This window comes from Acinonyx jubatus, chromosome C1 (genome assembly GCF_027475565.1).
Source record: "Acinonyx jubatus isolate Ajub_Pintada_27869175 chromosome C1, VMU_Ajub_asm_v1.0, whole genome shotgun sequence".
Taxonomy (NCBI): domain Eukaryota; kingdom Metazoa; phylum Chordata; class Mammalia; order Carnivora; family Felidae; genus Acinonyx; species Acinonyx jubatus.
This window is the reverse complement of record NC_069381.1, coordinates 30,787,139-30,805,443: the sequence shown is the minus strand read 5'-3', so window position 1 is coordinate 30,805,443 and position 18,305 is coordinate 30,787,139. Positions and strand designations below refer to the sequence as shown.

Genomic DNA, 18,305 nt, shown 5'->3' with positions numbered 1-18,305 from the left:
GCTTGCTTGAGGCCCCAGAGCTGGTATGGTAGAACTGAGATTCAGACTCAAGCCACCTGGGTTCTTAACCTCCGCACCATGTACCTTCAATTGTTCTTGGAGGTGGAAAACCAACAACTGGTGTTTGGGAATGAAAAGAAACCTTACTCATTTTGTTTATAAAGCACAGGTATACATACATTCAGTACAGAAACAGATATACAGTATATCTGTGGTATTAAAATTTCATGGAGGGGTGATTAAGAGAAAAATGTCTAGGGGCACCTGGGTGGCTCAGTCGGTGAAGCATCCAACTTTGGCTCAGGTCATGATCTCATGGCCCATGAGTTCGAGCTCCACGTTGGGCTCTGTGCTGACAGCCGAGAGCCTGGAGCCTGCTTCCGATTCTGTGTCTCCCTCTCTCTCTGCCCCTCCCCCACTCATGCGCTCTCTCTCTCTCTCTCTCTCTCTCTCTCTCGCTCTCTCTCTCTCTCAAAAATAGATACCTTTAAAAAAATTTTTTTTTAATAAAAGAAAAAAATGTCTAAAAAGATACAGGGCCAGGGGTGATCATGAAGAAAAGACTGAGAAACACTGCTCTACACTATACAGCCTCTCTTCTTTTAGCATGGGGGGAAGACTGGGTCTGTTTTACTAAGTAAAAATGACCCATCACTTGTTTCATTTAAGAAATATGGATTATATGCTTATTTTATGCCAGTCACTAGATGCCAAATGATTACAAGACCTTAAAGTATCCTTTCTTTAAGGAATTATCAGTCTGGAGTGCCTGGGTGGCTCAGTTGGTTGAGCATCTGACTCTTGGTTTCAGCTCAGGTCATGATCTCACAGTTTGTGAGTTTAAGCCCCATGTCAGGCTCCATGCTCCTGATGCGGGGCCTGCTTGGGATCCTCTCCCTTCCTCTCTCTCTCTCAAGATAAAGAAATAAACTTTAAAAAAATAAATAAATAAAGAACTATCAGTCTCACCATGTGATAAGTACTGACAGGAATAATGAAAGAATGCTGCCTTAACCAGTCTCGAGGGACAGGGGAAGATTCAAATGGTTTCTTTTCTTTTTTTAAATAATTTTTCTAAATGTTTATTTTTGAGAGAGAGAGAGCACGTTGCACACACGTGAGCTGGGGAGGGGCAGAGAGAGAGAGGATCCAAAGTGGGCTCCGTGCTGATAGCAGAGAGCCTGATTTGGGGCTCAAACTCATGAAACGTGAGATCATGACATGAGTGAAGTCAGAGGCTTAACTGACTAAGCCACCCAGGCGCCCCTCAAACTGTTTCTTAGAAGAGATGATGTCTCAGCTGGAACCTAATGGAAGAGTGGGGATTAATCAGCCTCCAGCAAGAGAGTGGACTTGTAGAGGTGAGCACCCCTGATAGATACTAGCATGTGAAAAAACTCAAAGTTACAAGAAACCAAGCTGGACAAAAAAGGAGAAAGAATTTGGGGGAACGAATAAAAAGAAGAAGCTGAAGTAAGCAACGGCCAGGTCAAAAGTACCCCCAAAACTCATGCCAAAAAATCTGGACTGCACCCAGAAGGAAACAGTGAGCCAGGGATAGGTTTTATGTAGGAGAACAGCATGATCAGAATTATCCTTCAGCGTTCCTTTGGTTGCAGTGTGAAGGGCAGTAGAAAAGTTAAGACGGAGGCAGGAAGGCCTGTAAAGACTGCTGAATATCTCAGAGGGGCGCCTGGGTGCTTCAGTTGGTTTAACATCCAACTTTTGAATTTTGGCTCAGGTCACGATCTCATGGTTTCGTGGGTTCGAGCCCTGTGTCAGGCCCTGCCTTAATATCTTATAATAGAAGGTTCTTTTTCACACCTGACCTACGATAGTTATCATATGCCACAGTTTTCAACTCACTAACAATTATGTATGAGCCTCTTTTGCTCCACACCCATTATTACTGGTAACATTAAAAAAGCATTCTAGGATATGTAGATATGGTACCCTCTTTTGTGTCACAAGAATACAAAATGAAAACCAACATTACAGAGTACTAAACATTTCGATAAGTTGTCTCTCCAGAAAGTAATTTACTCACAGTGCCTTCAATCTCTGAATAGAGTCCTGACCAGAAGCTGAAAGTACTTTTATCCAGCTGATACAGTCGGGATTTCTCAAAGGTTTCTGAATCCATGATCTGTCCTAACTCCAGTGGTACATGAGTTGTTGTTTTATATATCCGTCTCTGAAATATTTTGAAGAAAACACTTTGAGACAGTCAAGCCAACGCCTTATTTATTACAATAGTCATTTATGATCAAACACTGAGTGGTTACAGCCTTAACCTGTCAGTTAAGCCTACTGAATTTGCTTTACATATACACAAATATTACGTTTGATCAAGTGCATTGACCGCGAAGACAACTGACGCAGCAAAGTAAAAGCAGAACAAGAGACTCGGAGGCTAGCTGACAAGGGAAAATTAAAATCAGGGCTGTCATCACACTTCAGTGTGCACATGTAAACCAAAACTGTACATCACAAATGGTGATGTACAAAGGGTGATGTACCACTCACTCCAAGAAAAACATACATCCTATATAATATAGAAAACAAACTCATGGAAAGGAGAAGGAAGCCATGCTAGCCATAAGTATTAACAGATATTGTAGCTAATTACTAAACTTGGTCCTGGAAACTAAATTCAGAGAAATCTGAGGAATGACAAATGGAAACAGATCAGGTCTTCAAGAGAGACAGACTTGGGGCACTTGGGTGGCTCAGTCAGTTGAACATCCAACTCTAGATTTTGGCTCAGATCATGATTCCAGGGTAGTGGGATCGAGCCCAGGGTGGAGCTCGGCACTGAGCATGGAGCCTGCTTAAGGTTCTCTACCTCTCCCCTTTACCCCTCCCCCCTGCTCACACACTCTTATCTCTAAAATTAAAAAAATAAAAGACAAACTTTATCATTATGCCAAATTCGAAATGGTAAATTTCAGACCACGGGACATAATACAGGGCACAGAAACTAAGCAATATAATGGACAGTATCTCCTACAATGGTTTTATGACACATGGCTTCCCTATATGTTGTTGGGCACCTTACCAAACCCTCAATAAAAGGCATTACATTAAAGCACAACTGAGGAGGTGCCTGGATGGCTCAGTCGGTTAAGTATCTGACTTCGGTTCAGATCATGATCTCACAGTTTGGGATCAAGCCCCACATCAGGCTCTGTGCTGACAGTTAAGAGCCTGGGGCCTCTCTCTGCCCCACCCCCAGTCATTCTCTGTCGCTCTCTCAAAAATAAATAAAAAACATTAAAAAAATTAAAGCATAATTGAGTAAAGGAGACATTCTCAAAAAGCAGTTACTGTAACTGGGCTTATCGTTAAAGTAAGACAGATAGATGTTCAATAAGCCCCTCAATTTAGACACTATATACTGTGTTTACCTTATCCAAAGGATCTTCTTTAGGACCTCAAGATTCTGTACTAATAAAGTTATCCAAAGATATCTATGTCAGAGAACTTAGTGCTATACAGCTTAACACCTCTTTAAAGATCCTGAACTAAGGTGCACCCAGCTGGCTCAGTTGGTAGAGCACTCAGTTGGTGACTCTTGATCCTGGGGTCATGAGTTTGAGCCCCACATTGGGCATAGAGATTACTTTTTAAAAAGACAAAAAAAAAAAAAAAAAAAAAAGAAGAAGACTCAAAAGACTAAAAAATAAGTAAATAAAAAAAGATCCTGGGCTAAAAGAAGAGATCAAGACACAACTCAGCCACTGATGAAAAACTAAAAATTCCAATTTAAAGATTCATGCAGAAAGTAACCCGAGAGAAGAAATGTGTACTGTAGAGGAAGGTAATGCTCAAGAAAGAGTTCTGGCAGTTAAAAAAAAGGTTCTCATAGCCATCAGGTTGACACAATGACAACATAGAAGAATGTAGATAAAACAAATCAGCAATCAGAGACAATAAAGCAGACGAACTTAAGATCTATCTCATTTAAAAGTTCGCATCTCCAACAGCAGGCCGTTCATTATGATTACCTCCAGGAAACTGTTATTAAGTAACTTTCAGTTTCTATTTTACAGCTCTAATTGTTTAAACAAAAGAACATATTGTTCTTTGGGCAAAACAACATACTGTATACATGTTTGTTTGTTTGTTTGTTTTTTAAGGGAAAAAAAGTTCAGGTCCTTAGAAGGATTTGTTAAGTCTTTATTTTCAGAAAATGGTGTCCTAATCCCATGGTTGAGCATCACCGGGAAGTTGTGATTGGTAAAAATGTTGCATCTTCCTTTTAAAGGCTCATGGGTCTCTGCCAAAGGTAAAGGAGGTAAGTCTGGGCCTGAGGATCCTAAGAAAGCTGTGGGCCAGGCACGACTCAAGTCAACCCTGACTTCCCTTTCACCAGGCCCTAACCGGCCTGGGTCCCAGGATCACGTCGCGGAAAACCTCCCAGAGGCACCAAATACCCTCAAGGCCAAGCCCGTCACAGGGCCAATTTAGGAGGCCTAGTAGGGACCCATAGGGTCGAGGCTGATGCTGGAGCCGCAGCAATCATCCAGGGACTTGCGGGTCGAGACCGACGCTGGCCCGGGCAGGTCAGGTGTCGGGGTCAGGTGGGCCCCGTCTAGGCTCACCTGTCGCTGCGCTAGGAAGGTCTCCCAAAGATACACTGTCCAGGAGAAGAGCAGCACGGCCCCGAAAATACGCTTCTCGGCCGGCATCTCCCACATCGCGTCCAGCGACGCCCACATCCCCATGGCCACCCGGTTCCGCCAGCTCCTTCAGCGTGCACCGGTGCCACACCGACACCAGTCCCCTCAGAGCGTCCCCGCAGTGCCACAGCGATATCCGTCCCTTCCGAGCGCCCCTACACCGACACCCGCCTCCATCCTACCCCTCGGCGCAGCCGGCAGTGTTACACCAACACTCTTCCCCACGGCGACGCCCCCGCTTCCCCCTACTTTCTGCCGGAAAAGGACAATCCCGCCTTCCCCACTTCCGGCCCAAGGCGGGCCGAAGTCCACACGCCGAGTTCCGGCCTGCGTCCGCTGCGGTTCGGCCGCCCGGTCAGATCGCTCGGAGCTGCGTTGCATCAACATTCTTCCCCCTCCCTCCCTCCCACGCCGGCCTCTCGCCGAGGGTTCCGGCCTCCCTCCTCGGCCCGGCAACGCAGCAGAGCTGTCGCTTTCCCCCGAGGGGGAGGTGGCGTCGTTCGGTGCCTGGCTTGCCCTGGCAGGGCTGCGACCTGCGCGGGACCTTCCCGGCCAGCGCAAGCCCACTGGTGGTCGGGACTGAGCTGGGGCTGACGCAGAGGGGGCCGCCCCTCCCGCCGTGAGGAAGCGGGAAAGAGCCGCAGAGGGGCCGACTTCGCCGGCTCTGGAAACCGTGCTTCTGACCTGGCGCAGATCAAACTGAGGCTTGGCGTACCCGGGACACCTTAGGGCTGAAAGGGAGAGCGGAAAGCGAGACTAGGCATTCTTAGTGCGGGATTTGGGCCCATATTGGGGTGTTCCGAGTGCAGGCCTGTTAGACAGTGGGCGATAGTGATGAGATTTGCGTTTAAAGATGTCGCCTCTGCCACCCCACGTGAAGGCGGGGTGGCATCTTGCCTAAGAGTGTACTGGAACAAAGCAAGGAAGGCGTGGGTTAAAAACACCTGAACTGAAAGAGCCTTACTTTCCTTAGGGACCAACCCCTGTCAAAGCTCAGTGCCATGTTTATCTTGGGATTGAGAAGTGACATGTGGTCACGGGGGCGCCTGTTAACACATTTATTTGACTTGAAAAGGGAAATTTTTTTCTCCCCAAAGAGAAGCCTAATTTGGTTAGTTGGTTTGTCAAAGAGACTGGCGTTGCTAATTTGCATAATTATTATTTACAATAAGTTGAGCTAAATCTGCAGCTGCAACTAAAATATATTTAAATTACAGTAATATTGTAATGCTAAAGATGTGTTGAAATTAACAATATCTCGAATTTCCCAACTCTTCCTAAATGCTTCGAAGAGAAAAGTAATCAGTATAATTAAAAATCACTTGAGAAAGTGAAGGACTCTAATGACTGGATAACAAGTTCTTTTGTTAGATTGTTTCCGGGTTTTTGCTTGGTTCGCTTTGCTTTTAACAGAATTAGTAGTAGGTCTATTTGAACTGCCCACTGAGGAAGGAGCATTCTTTGACTTTTGGCGTTTCACTCAGAAGGAAACCAAAGAATTGATCGACAATTCTGTAACAGAATTACCAGCATTCCCTCGTGAGTCATATTTCTTGGCACTGTATCTATGAAAACAAAAAAGAAAATTGAAGCAAAAACCCTGTTAATCTAGCAGTAAGAAACAGTCATTTAGATACATGAATTAATTTCTGGGGAATCCCCATCTATCTCAGTGAGAGATGTGTTTCCAGTAGAATTTTACCTTTTATATTTATGTACTATCAAAATTTATAATCATGTCATTTTGAGCAGCTGTGTATTAAAGACAATTGTAATATTACTCAGCTCAGAATAACTCAAATACATAAAGCCATACAATTACAGGGAAAAATGTTTTTAATTTCCCTTGATACATATTTTTATCACGAATAAGTGATCAGTAAAAGGTTTTTGAAACGTAAAAATTATTGTCTTTGGATAACATTTTATGGAGTAAATATAATTTAGAGATGAAAGAACAATATAGAATTACCAAATATTAAAGAGCTCATGTGTAATTTTAAATGGATGATGGTGGTCACTAAATTGTAACATAGAGTCTGTTGGATACATTATAAAAAGTGATTTGACAGTGCTATCTTAAATTGTCATTATTTACAGTTTGCCAGAGTTTACATTCATTGCAACTATTTAAATTTGTGATCGGGGGTCCCTGGGTGGCTCAGTCGGTTGGGCATCCCTTCGGCTCAGGTCATGATCTCGTGGTCTGTGAGTTCAAGCCCCATGTCAAGGCTCTGCGCTGACAGCTCAGAGCCTGGAGCCTACTTCACGTTCTGTCTCCCTCTCTCTCTACCCCTCCCCCACTCACACTCTGTCTCTCTCTCAAAAATAAAATAAAAACATTAAAAAAATTAATACATTTGTGATGAAAACTTTAGCTATCAACTTAAAAATATGAGGGGATAAACACTTTTTCAAAATTCCCTATCCCTTGGGCTATGATTGCCACGCCCTCTTTGTTTTTCTTGCCTTCACCTGTCTGGGTTCATCTAGCTCCATCCTGCTGCAGTTTGTCCAAAAGCCTCACGGAAACTCCCACCAACCAAATGCTGTGACTAAAGCGAGCACAGGTTTAGAATCAGGCTGCTTGATTGCCAGCCACGGTTGCACCACATATTAGCAAGTTACTTAACCCCTCTGTGCATTGGTTGCTCATCAGTGAAATGAGAATAATAGTACTTACCGCCTCTTATTGTGAAGATCAAATGAGAAAAATCATGTAAAGCTTTCAGCAATGTATACGGCTCTGAACAAGTGCCTTATAAAGACTAGCTACTCGGGCACCTGGGTTCCTGGGTCGTTCCGTCAGTTATGTGTCTGACTCTTGATCCCAGCTCGGGTCTTGATCTCAGGATCATGAGTTCAAGCCCCACGTTGGGCTCTGCACTGGCGTGAAACCTACTTTCAAAACAAAAAACAAAGCAGGGGCACCTGGATGGCTCAGTCAGTTAAGCGTCCAACTCTTGATTTTGGCCCAGGTCGTGATCTCACGGTTTGTGGGATCAAGTCCTGCGTCTGGCTCCGTGCTGACAGTATGGAGCCTGCTTTGGATTCTTTCTCTCTCCCTCCCTCTCTCTGCCCCTCCCCAACTTGTTCCCTCTCTCTCAAAACAAAACAAACAAAAAAGACTAGCTACAGGCTCCCCCAGCTCGAGAGAACTGCATCACAGTGTTATCTGTCACCATGTATCGGAAGAAATGGAGGAACAGGAAGCTGCTAAGAGGTTGCTAAAAGTCAAGACTGGAATTCGCTCATTCATTCAATGAATATTGAATATCTGCTAAGTATTAGGCATTGTTTTGAGTGCCTGGGATATAACAGTGAACTAGACAAAACCTCTTTCTCTCCTGAAGCTTACGTTCTTAGTAGGCTGGGGTAGATAGAGGGGAAGACAGATTATAAGCAAATGCATGACAGTAGAAGTGGAGGAGGTGATAGGTACTGTGAAGAAAAAGCAGGAAAAGGGGGCTATACTATGTTGGCATGAGGGGCACCTTCTTTACATAAAATAAGCAAGGAAGACCTCTCAGATTGACAGTTGAGCATATACCCAAAGAAAGTAAGAGAAGGAGCCACATAGGTATCTGGGGAAAGTGCAGAGACCCTAAGGTCAGATAATGCTTAGTATGTGAGGAATAAGAGGGTGTGGAAAGAGGAGAGAGTAAGAAGGAGGGTGAGGCAGATCATGTCATCAAGCACAGTCCTTTAGACAAGAATTTGACTTCTTCTACTCAGGGTGAACTAAGAAGCCATTGGAAGGTTTTAAGCAGAGGAGTAATGTATCTTTGCCCTCTGTGTGGAGAATAAATTGAATGGGGACACAGATGGAAGCAGGGAGTCCAGTTGGAAGGCCATTTTGAGAATCCAGGTGAGAAATGATGGGGGCTTTGACTAGGGTGGTAGCAGTAAAGGGAGAAGTGAATTATGGAAAGTGAATTCTTTCCTACCCTGTGCTGAGAGATAGTGTTTGTAAATACAAGGGTTGGTGTGTGTGAAGACTGAAACGGGAGCCTCCCAACAGGCTGTCGTCAGGGTTTTCCCAAAGGAGGCAGACTGAATGTGGAGGGGAAGGATTCTCCTCCCTATGGAGTGGTGGAGGATAGTTGGTCTAGCCCAACTGACCTGAACGACAAAGTAGCTCTCAAGCCCTTTCCCCATTTTGCCTTGATTTTCTGCTCGCCACACATCCAAGTTTCCTTAATTGATGCCCTGGACATAAGTACTCTGGTCTCAAGAATGACCCACTCCCCACACTGGGAACGAACACTTGGTATCAGTCTCTTGTGACTGTGGTGTGACCCACACACCCTTTCTGGAGAGCTGAGAGCCAGAAACAAGGTGACTCCATCAGTTTCTACCACACCGTGCATCCTCATACAAGCAGCCAGCCTGTTTTATCTTTTACATCTAGATCATTCTATTCTGTCTCCCATACGGACTACCAAATCTATGTCACTCTCCTGTCTAAGAACCTACAATGACCCATTTCCAACAATATGGTATGACCTTTAAGGCCCTTCATTACATGACATCAGTCTACTCTTCTGGGCCCTTCTTCTGACACTTTCTTTGAAATACCCCAGAAAAGTAACTGAAACAAGATGACTAGAACTATGTAGGAAGACACTTAAATGTGGACTGTGCAAAAATGGAGATAATGCCTTCAATTAAAAAACAAAAATTTTTTTGAAGCAGTCTCCTATCCAACATGGGGCTCAAACTCAGGACCCCGATATCAAGAGTCACATTCTCCACTGACAGAGTCAGCCAGGTGCCTTGAGACTTTGACTTTATTTAAAAGATTGCATGGAACTCTTTAAGCAGCATAGTGAACAAACTCCTCACCTGCACTAACAGATAATGCATACTTGGTAACTTCCGTCTGTTCTGTTCACCACATCATGAATTTTTTTTTAATGTTTATTTATTTTTGAGACCGAGCATGAACGGGGGAGGGTCAGAGAGAGAGGGAGACACAGAATCTGAAACAGGCTCCAGGCTCTGAGCTGTCAGCACAGAGCCCAACGCGGGGCTTGAACTCATGGACCACGAGATCATGACCTGAGCCGAAGTCGGACGCCCAACTGACTGAGCCACCCGGGCGCCCCCACCACATCATGAGTTAAAAAAAAAAATGTAATGTTTACTTATTTTGAGAGAGAGAGAGAGAGAGAGGGAGACAGAGAGAGACAGTGTATGAGCAGGGGAGGGGCAGGAAGAGAGGGAGACACAGGATCTGAAGCAAGCTCCAGGCTCTGAGCTGTCAGCATGCACTGACATGAACTCACGAACCATGAGATCATGACCTGAGCCGAAGTTGGATGATTCACCGATTGAGCCACCCAGGTGCCCCACCACATCATCAATTAAAGCTGATCTGAGGATGAAGTTAGTGTGTCTTACCCTGAAGCCCAAATCCTTCATTGTAGCTTAGAAAATAGCCAGTGCTTTAGCCATCCTGAAACTCTCCTTCTCCAGCCAAGCCACCCTCTTTTTTATGTGGCTCTGTGGTGATTCACCAGCAGAAATACCTTCCATTTCATTGTCTGCCTATGTAACCCTTTATGGGACTACTCAGACGTCACTTCTTCTGCAAAGCCTTTCCTGGCCCTACCTTGTATTTACTAACCTGTTTTTACACTGAGTACACTATGCCATGAGGCCTCATCTTACAGAGGTTGCATTTCAATGCCAGTGCACTGGAAAAAACTTATGATCAAAATTATCCTTGGAAATCCCTTAGGAAGATGCCAGCTTGGGAGATTGTTACATCGTATCCTGTTGAACAGCACAGCCAGTTTTTCTCCAGGATGGCCATAAATCACTGCTGCTTTCTTTGCCCAAGTATTTCATTTGGGTGGCAGAGAGTTGCAAAGTATTTCAATGACTGTAATCACATTTATTGTGGCAAAAATACACACACTATAAGGCTTGGGGAATCTGAGTCCCACCCACTGAGGGGATGATTTACTACCATCCCTCTCTCCGTGGGCCCTCCTTCCTATGGGGGGGGGGGCACACCCATCAAGTGAAATGGCAGGTAGGTGCCTCCTTCCCTCCCTGCCTAGCTGGGATTCACATAGGAGAATTCAGCTAAGTTCAAATTGGTATAACCCCACTGTATCACATATAACTCCTTGTTCTGAAATTAACTGCCCAACCAGCCAAACTGGGTGCTCCTGAAGCACTCAGGACAGATTCCCAAGGGTTATAATGCTTAGCCCAGATTAAGTATCAATAAAAGTTGGATAAAATTATAGTGTCCTTTATGTCCACCCCACCCTTGTCCACCTCTGAGTAATTAATGAACACAGATTCCCAGGCCACATTATTTACCTTTAGACCAAAGACCAGCACAAGAGCCAGCCTACCTCTACAGGACAGTCCACACCATTGCCCTTCAACAGCACTTTCTTGCTGTTTTTATAGTATCCAATCCAACCTCTTCAGCGTGGAACCCAAGGTTGCATCCCTGACCCACTTTCCCTTCTTTTCCCATCCCACATATTCCGGTTTGGTCATCCTTGTCGCAATATGCCTGTTTATGGTCTCCAGCCTACCAAGTGACATCAGTATCTCAGAGACATTTTTAACGACGACTATACCCCACATTACCCCACCGCGCACGTCAGAAGAAGCTGGGCCCTAGTGAATAGAGAGCCCGTCCTTGCAGGGTAATTTCAACATAGTTCTCTATTGATACACCACCACACACATGAGGGAAAAAACAGTGCTTTTCTGGAAGAGATTGGAGTCCGTCACATTTCAGATGTGGAAGTAAATCCTGATGAGGGCAAGGGACTCTGGCAGTCAGAGCAACTGCAGTAGGGCTCAGAGGAGCAATCCCTCTTCGTGGCAGGTTTGTGGGAAATGATCATCCCCTCCAGGTCCTTCACTTTGTTTTCCACCGTCTGAAGTTTTTTCAAAATTCTCTCTTGCAGACCCAAGGACAGGAAGAAGTTATTGTCTTGACCCGGGAGAGCGTTCCCTTCTGGGTTGACCAGCAAAGCCTGAAAAAAATCTGCGCTCTTCTTGTAAAGTTTGTAGAGTGTGATGATAAACAACAATATTTTCTAAAATAAAACAACAGAACTTGAACGTTACTTGTTTATTCGCACGGATGCCTCAGTTTACTAACAGAGTCAAAACAAAAACCTAACAGTAACAATAATTCCTCATCCCTACGCCAAGGCTTCTGTTTAACAAAACACCTTCACATCTTTTTTGTCTTTTGATCTTTACCACAAAACACAGTGATACGCAGGTCAGGGATTATTATTTGCATTTAATTAGTGAAGATGATAATAATAGATATCATTTACTAAAAATTTGTCACAGGCAGGGATCTGTGCTAGGAGGGCGTTTTGCCTATGCATGACCTGTTTATGTAGGAAAAAACCAGAACTGGGTAGCCATTTAAATACCTTCCAGTTTGGACCCTGCCATTGTCCAAGGTCGTATACTTGGGAATGGTAGAGCCAGGACTGAAACCCAGGAATTCTGACTTCCGTGTAGGTTCCCTCAGGACACAGTGGTCTGAAAAACTAGGTTTCCTGGTCCTGGGGGAAAATTTTTTTTTTTTTTCAATTTAGCCTACCTTACCTTTTTTTTTTTTTTTAATTTTTTTTTAACGTTTTTTATTTTTGAGACAGAGAGAGACAGAGCATGAATGGGGGAGGGTCAGAGAGAGGGAGACACAGAATCTGAAACAGGCTCCAGGCTCTGAGCTGTCAGCACAGAGCCCGACGCGGGGCTCGAACTCACGAACTGCAAGATCATGACCTGAACTGGAGTCGGCCGCTTAACTGGCTGAGCCACCCAGGCGCCCCTGGGGGAAAATTTTTAATGATCTAGGATAGATTCCTGTCAGGATAAAAAAAAACCAAACAACCAATCATCTTTCTTCCTTGTTATGATAACTGGCCCTGTTTATTGAGTACTTAGTGCGTGCTGAGCTTTACATACACAATATCTCCTTTAACCCTCACTACAACTCTAAGAGAGGCACTGTTAGCAAACCCATCCTACAGATAAAGGAAAGTGGGGTTTTGGAGGCTGGTTGCTGTCAGTCAACACAGCAAGCGACGGAACCAAGGTTTGAGCCCCCGCAGTCCGACTCCAAAGCCCTTGCTGTTAACCACTTGTTATACTACCTCTTTTTCTTGGCTGAGGTGTCCGGAGGGCTGAGGGTTCATCTAATTGAGCTGAACATTAACCAGACAAGAGCAGAACCCAGAATTATAGAAAACAGTTTGGGTTTTTGGCCTTATATTCTTCTATTAGCTAACTGAAGTGCATGTATACACACATATCCCTGTTGGGGATTTACGTTAGTTAGATTACATTAAATGAGATTTTGGAGATTTGAATTTGGCATCCTAAACGTTGGGTTCAAATCTCAGATTTGCCAGTTTTTACAGTCTATGTCAACTTGGTTCAGTGATAACCAAGTTCGCTTGCCTACAAAATGGAGGTGATAATGAAAATGAAACCTCTATATGAAAACAACCTCTATCCACTTCATGTTATTGTTGGGATTCTAAAAACATTTTGACTAGGGGCTTCTGGGTGGCTCAGTCAGTTAAGTGTCTGACTCTTGGCTGTGGCTCAAGTCATGATCTCACCGTTCGTGGGTTCTGCTTGGGATCCTCTCTCCTTCTCTCTGCCCCTCCCCCGAGCACACTTTCACACACACATTCTCTCTCTCATATAAACTTAAAAAAAACTGGGGGGATCCTGGCTGGCTCAGTTGGTTAAGTGTCAGACTCCTGATTTCAGTTCAGGTCATGATCTCATGGTTTATGGGTTAGAGTCCCCCATTGGGCTCTGCTGACAGGCAGAGTCTGCTTAGGATTCTCTCTCTCCCTCTCTCTCTGCCCCTCCCCTGCTCTCTCTCTCAGAAACAAATAAACATTAAAAAAAAAAAGCATTTTGACTACCTTGTAAATATAGCTATTATTGCTGGTGATAAAACTATGAAATTATTATTATTGGTGATTAGAAGTATGTAAAATCCTCAATGTTTCTTACAATCCCAGCCAATTATGCTCCTATTCCCCAGAAGAATCCCTGTTTATTGAGTCTGATATTGTTGGGTTTTTTTTTCAATGTTTTATTTATTTATTTATTTACTTACTTATTTATTTATTTATGTGTGTGTGTGTGTGTGTGTGTGTGTGTGTGTGTGTGAGAGAGAGAGAGAGAGAGAGAGAGAGAGAGAGAGCATGAGCAGGCGGGGGTGGGGGGCAGAGAGACAGGGAGACAGGATCTGAAGCAGGCTCTGTGCTCTCAGCGGAGAGCCTGACGTGAGGCTCAGACTCATGAACAGCAAGATCATGACCCGAGCTGATGTCAGATGCTTAACTGACTGAGCCAGCCAGGTGCCCAAGCCTGATATTGTGAAAACAAAGAAATAATGAAAATATCGGTGCCTAATGAATATACATGCCTTGACATCAGGTACAGAGCAATGTCACAGTAAGAACGCAAAGCCAAACCCAAGATCCCAATTATCCTTGCAATGCCTATTCTATGAAAAGGTGCCCCTAATGGTGTCAGGCACATAGTAAAAACTCAAAGATGAATATGTGATCAAATAAGTTTGAGGTTAAGCTGCCTTCTCAGTTTATAAGCTTGTTTCATCTGTTTTATTCTAAAACAGGCCAAAAACCACTGTGAGAGAGAGCGTTTTAGGCTCGAAACCTAACTGGCAAAAGTTTTTAAGGATAACCTAGTTTCAACCAATTTCAGAGATTAGGGTTCATCCTTTCCTCATCTGCATGGTCTTAAAATACGGGTATAGCAGCAATGCGGGAGAGAACTAACCAAGTTTCAATTTCTAACTATTTAAATTCCTCTGGAACAAAAGAGTATGACCTGAATTGACCGAACACTTCGTTTCCATAAGATATATACTCCTACTCCCAACAAAAGCAAAAAAGAAATCCCCAGGATAACTTGCATAATTGGAGCAAGGGTATCTAGTACTCCAAAATTTGTTTGCTGAGGTGGACTAGTCTCTCCCAGAAGAGTTGCTTGTAGCCACTTCCATATTGAGCTCAGAGAGAGATATTCTACGAGGTTGTCCCAGACAGAAGATGAGGACAAAGATGTTGACATTTTAGTAAGACAGCAGCTCCTGGAACTACATGTGCAGAGGCTTCAGGAACCTAGATATGGGCTAGGGAGCGTGGCCTTGGAGCTGAAGTGTTCGGGAGCCATTGTGAACTGTACATTGTGATGTCACTGTTTCAAAGGTCAGCTTGCTTCCCACTTACCCGGTGAACTTTCTCACTCAGAACAAACCAGCTACTGGCCTGGATTTTCGGTTCAGTCATACTGCTTTCTCTGATCTTTGGCAAGTTCTAGCTCTAGCCCAGCACTGTCCAATTGAACTTTCTGCAATGATGGGAATATTCTGTATCTGCTCTGTCTGATGTGAATAGTGTGGCCAAGGAATTGGATTTTACATTTTATTTAATTATAACTAGATAAATTTAATTATTTAGCCAATGTGGCTAGCGGTCACTTTCTTGGGGAGTGTAGATATAAAACGCTTCCAACAATACACTGAAGAGACAGCAATTATTAACTGAGGTTAAGTGGAGATTTGAGGATTTAAAGAAAGTTTTCCTGAAGAGTGAATAGTTTGCTCTTTAGGGATTAGGTAAATGTGGAGGGGGGATATTACTAGATCATTTTGTAGCATTCCCTTTTTTCACATGTCACTATTGTTTAGAAATTGTGATCTTTGGGAAGACTTTAAACATATTTGAGCCTCATTTTGCTCATCTCTTTACAGATGGGAATGCCACATCTTTTGCAAGGTTTATGTTAGAAACAAATGATATCATTTTCTAAACACTTGGTAAACAGTAGCGTGCTGTACAACAACTTAAATCACATGTTATCAAAACAATTATTTATTGGCTGCTACCTATGTATTTTCATCAAGGAGGTATGAAAATACAAAATGTATGGTCTGTACCTAAAAAACTTACGTGAAAAGAGTTCACACACAAGCGTATGAACTGTGAGATCAATTGTGAAGACAGCCAAGAATCCAAAAGTGGGTTTGCACCAAGAAGAGGGAGAGGCAGAAAAAGGAAGAAAAGGGGTCAGTTATGACAATTTTTGGAAAAATATTGTGTGATGCTATTCCAATCTGCTCATTCTGGTTGAAAGGACAGCAAGAGGGAGGCCTGGTAGAGGCAAGAACTGTTTTGTTCTTGCAAGAAGGGGGGGTAAGGCAAGTTGCTTGAGGTGCCAGAGACACATCCAGAAGACAGAGTCCAGAGTGCCGTTGGAAATGTACTTGCATCAGGATGAAATGATCTACTGGTTCAGGAGTGATTGCTATTGATGTTAAACCCACAGTCTCCTAGTGACTGAACGCAAAATCTTTTCTAGCAAGGAATAAAAGGGACTCAGATAAGACTTTGGATTTGGCTATTAAAGGTTAAAATAGGTCAGAAACTATTAAAGAATGCCAATCAGAAACTTTTTGGAGAAAGATAGGGCTGTGACAACTAAATCATTGCTTGAGAATCTCTATACTAGATTAGACCCCCTGTTACATGGCACCTCTCACTTTACTTTCAAAGCACTTAACACAATTATAGTTATTTGTGAAATTTTTGGTTTCACATCTGTCTTTCCTATTATCAACTTGAAGACAGGGACCATGTCCCTTTTATTGACTACTGTATCCCTAGGGCTTGGCACATAGGAGAAGTCTAAATATTAAGTGAGGGGTGCCTGGGTGGCTCAGTCTGTTAAGTGTCCAACTTCAGCTCAGGTCATGATCGCATGGTTCATGAGTTCAAGCCCCGCATTGGGCTCTGTGCTGACAGCTCAGAGCCTAGAGCCTGCTTCAGATTCTTTCTCTCCTTCTCTCTCTGCCCTTCCCTTGCTCACACTCTTTCTTTCTCAAAAATAAACATTAAAAACTTTTTAAAATAAAATATTAGAAAGTGGGGGAGGGGCAGAGGGAGAGGAAGAGAGAGAGAATCCCAAGCAGGCTCCACACTGTTAGCTTACATCCTGCTGCAGGGCTGGAACTCACAAACCACAGATAATGACCTGAGTCGAACTTGAGTTGGATGCTTAACTGACTGAGCCACCCAGGTGCCCCTGGATAGAATCTTTATAGAGTAACTATTAAGAGGATAGGCCTTTGGGAATACAATGGATCTGGGTTAAAACTTTTGGCTCTCCTATTCACTAACCTTGTTACCTTGAGCAAATTACTTAACTCAAGCCTTAATACCTTGTGACGTGGGGTAACTTTTACCTTGTAGGCCTAGAGTGAGAAGTTGAAAATTTGTGTAAAAGAATAAGCTACCCATAGAGGTAAGTGCAACTATTATTTGTAGTGACATTTACAAATGCAAGGTATTGTAAATCTCCATAGTATAACATACCTTAAAAGAACCTAGTCCAGGGGCACCTGGGTGGCTCAGTCGGTTGAGCGTCCGACTCCGGTTCAGGTCATGATCTCGCAGTTCGTGAGTTCAAGCCCCGCGTCGGGCTCTGTGCTGACAGCTCGGAGCCTGGAGCCTGCTTCGGATTCTGTCTCCTTCTCTCTCTGCCCCTTCCCCGCTCATGCTCTGTCTCTGTCTCTCAAAAATGAATAATACATGTTAAAAAAAATTAAAAAGAACCTAGTCCAAAAACCCATTTATAGTTTGACTCCCTTCTTAGACACCTGAACATATCCAAAGATGAATTATCACTATGCAAGACATCTCAGCCCACATTTTTAATTTTTTTTAATTTAAAAAAAAATTTTTTTTAAATGTTTATTTATTTTTGAGACAGAGAGAGACAGAGCATGAATGGGGGAGGGTCAGAGAGAGGGAGACACAGAATCTGAAACAGGCTCCAGGCTCTGAGCTGTCAGCACAGAGCCTGACGCGGGGCTCGAACTCACGGACCGAGAGATCATGACCTGAGCCGAAGTCGGCCGCTTAACCGACTGAGCCACCCAGGCGCCCCCCACATTTAATTTTTTAATTTTAAATATTTACTTTTGAGAGACAGAGGGACAGAGCATGCCAGCTGAGCTGTTAGCACAGAGTCCGACGCGGGGCTTGAAGTCACCAGCCATGAGATCATGACCTGAGCTGAAGTCAGACACTCAACCGACTGATCCACCAGGCACCCCTCAGCCCACCTTTAGATAGCGTCATCCATCCATCTATCTACTGGGCCAGCCATCAGTCACTTCCACATCAGACTGTATTAAGACTTTTTGACTTACATGCTGCAATTTATGAATCACGCAGTGCCTACTTTTAAACCTTCAAAAGGTTCTTCATTGACTTTCAAACAAAATCTGAAATCTAGAAGCTAGTTACTTGGCACTAAAATATGGTTGCTGCTTACCTATCTATCCAACCTTCTCTCTTTTCCCTTTCCCATTTTTTCTCTCAGCATGAGCTATACCAGACTTGTCAAGGTCATGAACACACCACAAAGCCTTTCCACACAACAGGATTATCCTCTCTGGATAATTCCTATTGATTCTTCAGGTTTCAGTTCAAACATGGCTTCCTCAAGGAAGCTCTTCCTGGCCTTTTTGTTTTTTGGCGGGGGGCGGGGGGCGGGGGGCTATCGCAGCCA

The 18,305-nt window shown here is 43.8% G+C and overlaps 2 protein-coding genes across 6 annotated transcripts in view; both read right to left on the bottom strand.

Moving 5' to 3' along the window:
- Positions 1 to 4,935, bottom strand: part of ZMPSTE24 (zinc metallopeptidase STE24) — a 40,642-nt gene extending 35,707 nt beyond the window's left edge. For 2 of the 5 annotated variants that reach the window (XM_027059551.2, XM_027059549.2), the window contains exons 1-2: positions 4,605 to 4,931; positions 2,048 to 2,194 (exon numbers count right to left, since the gene is read on the bottom strand). In XM_027059551.2, coding sequence (XP_026915352.1) covers positions 2,048 to 2,194; positions 4,605 to 4,727 — 270 coding nt within the window. In that variant the 5' untranslated portion in view covers positions 4,728 to 4,931. Of the gene's footprint in view, positions 1 to 2,047; positions 2,195 to 4,604 lie in introns of all 5 variants that reach the window. The other 3 variants (XM_015086861.3, XM_027059552.2, XM_027059550.2) reach the window with 3 other exon arrangements.
- A 6,463-nt stretch (positions 4,936 to 11,398) lies between these two features.
- On the bottom strand, positions 11,399 to 15,342 carry TMCO2 (transmembrane and coiled-coil domains 2). Its single transcript, XM_015086845.3, has 2 exons — positions 14,559 to 15,342; positions 11,399 to 11,755 (listed from the first exon to the last, which is right to left on the bottom strand). Exons 1-2 carry the CDS (start codon positions 14,799 to 14,801, stop codon positions 11,441 to 11,443), a joined length of 558 nt encoding a protein of 185 aa, XP_014942331.1. The 5' UTR covers positions 14,802 to 15,342; the 3' UTR covers positions 11,399 to 11,440.
- Positions 15,343 to 18,305: the final 2,963 nt, after the last annotated feature.

Coding starts and splice junctions, on each gene's coding strand:
- TMCO2 (XM_015086845.3), bottom strand. CDS start 14,801: ATGTCAACATCTTTGTCCTCATCTTCTGTCTGGGACAACCTCGTAGAA. Junction 11,756..14,558: donor GAAGTGTTCGGTCAATTCAG/GTCATACTCTTT, acceptor GTTTTATTTTAG/AAAATATTGTTGTTTATCAT.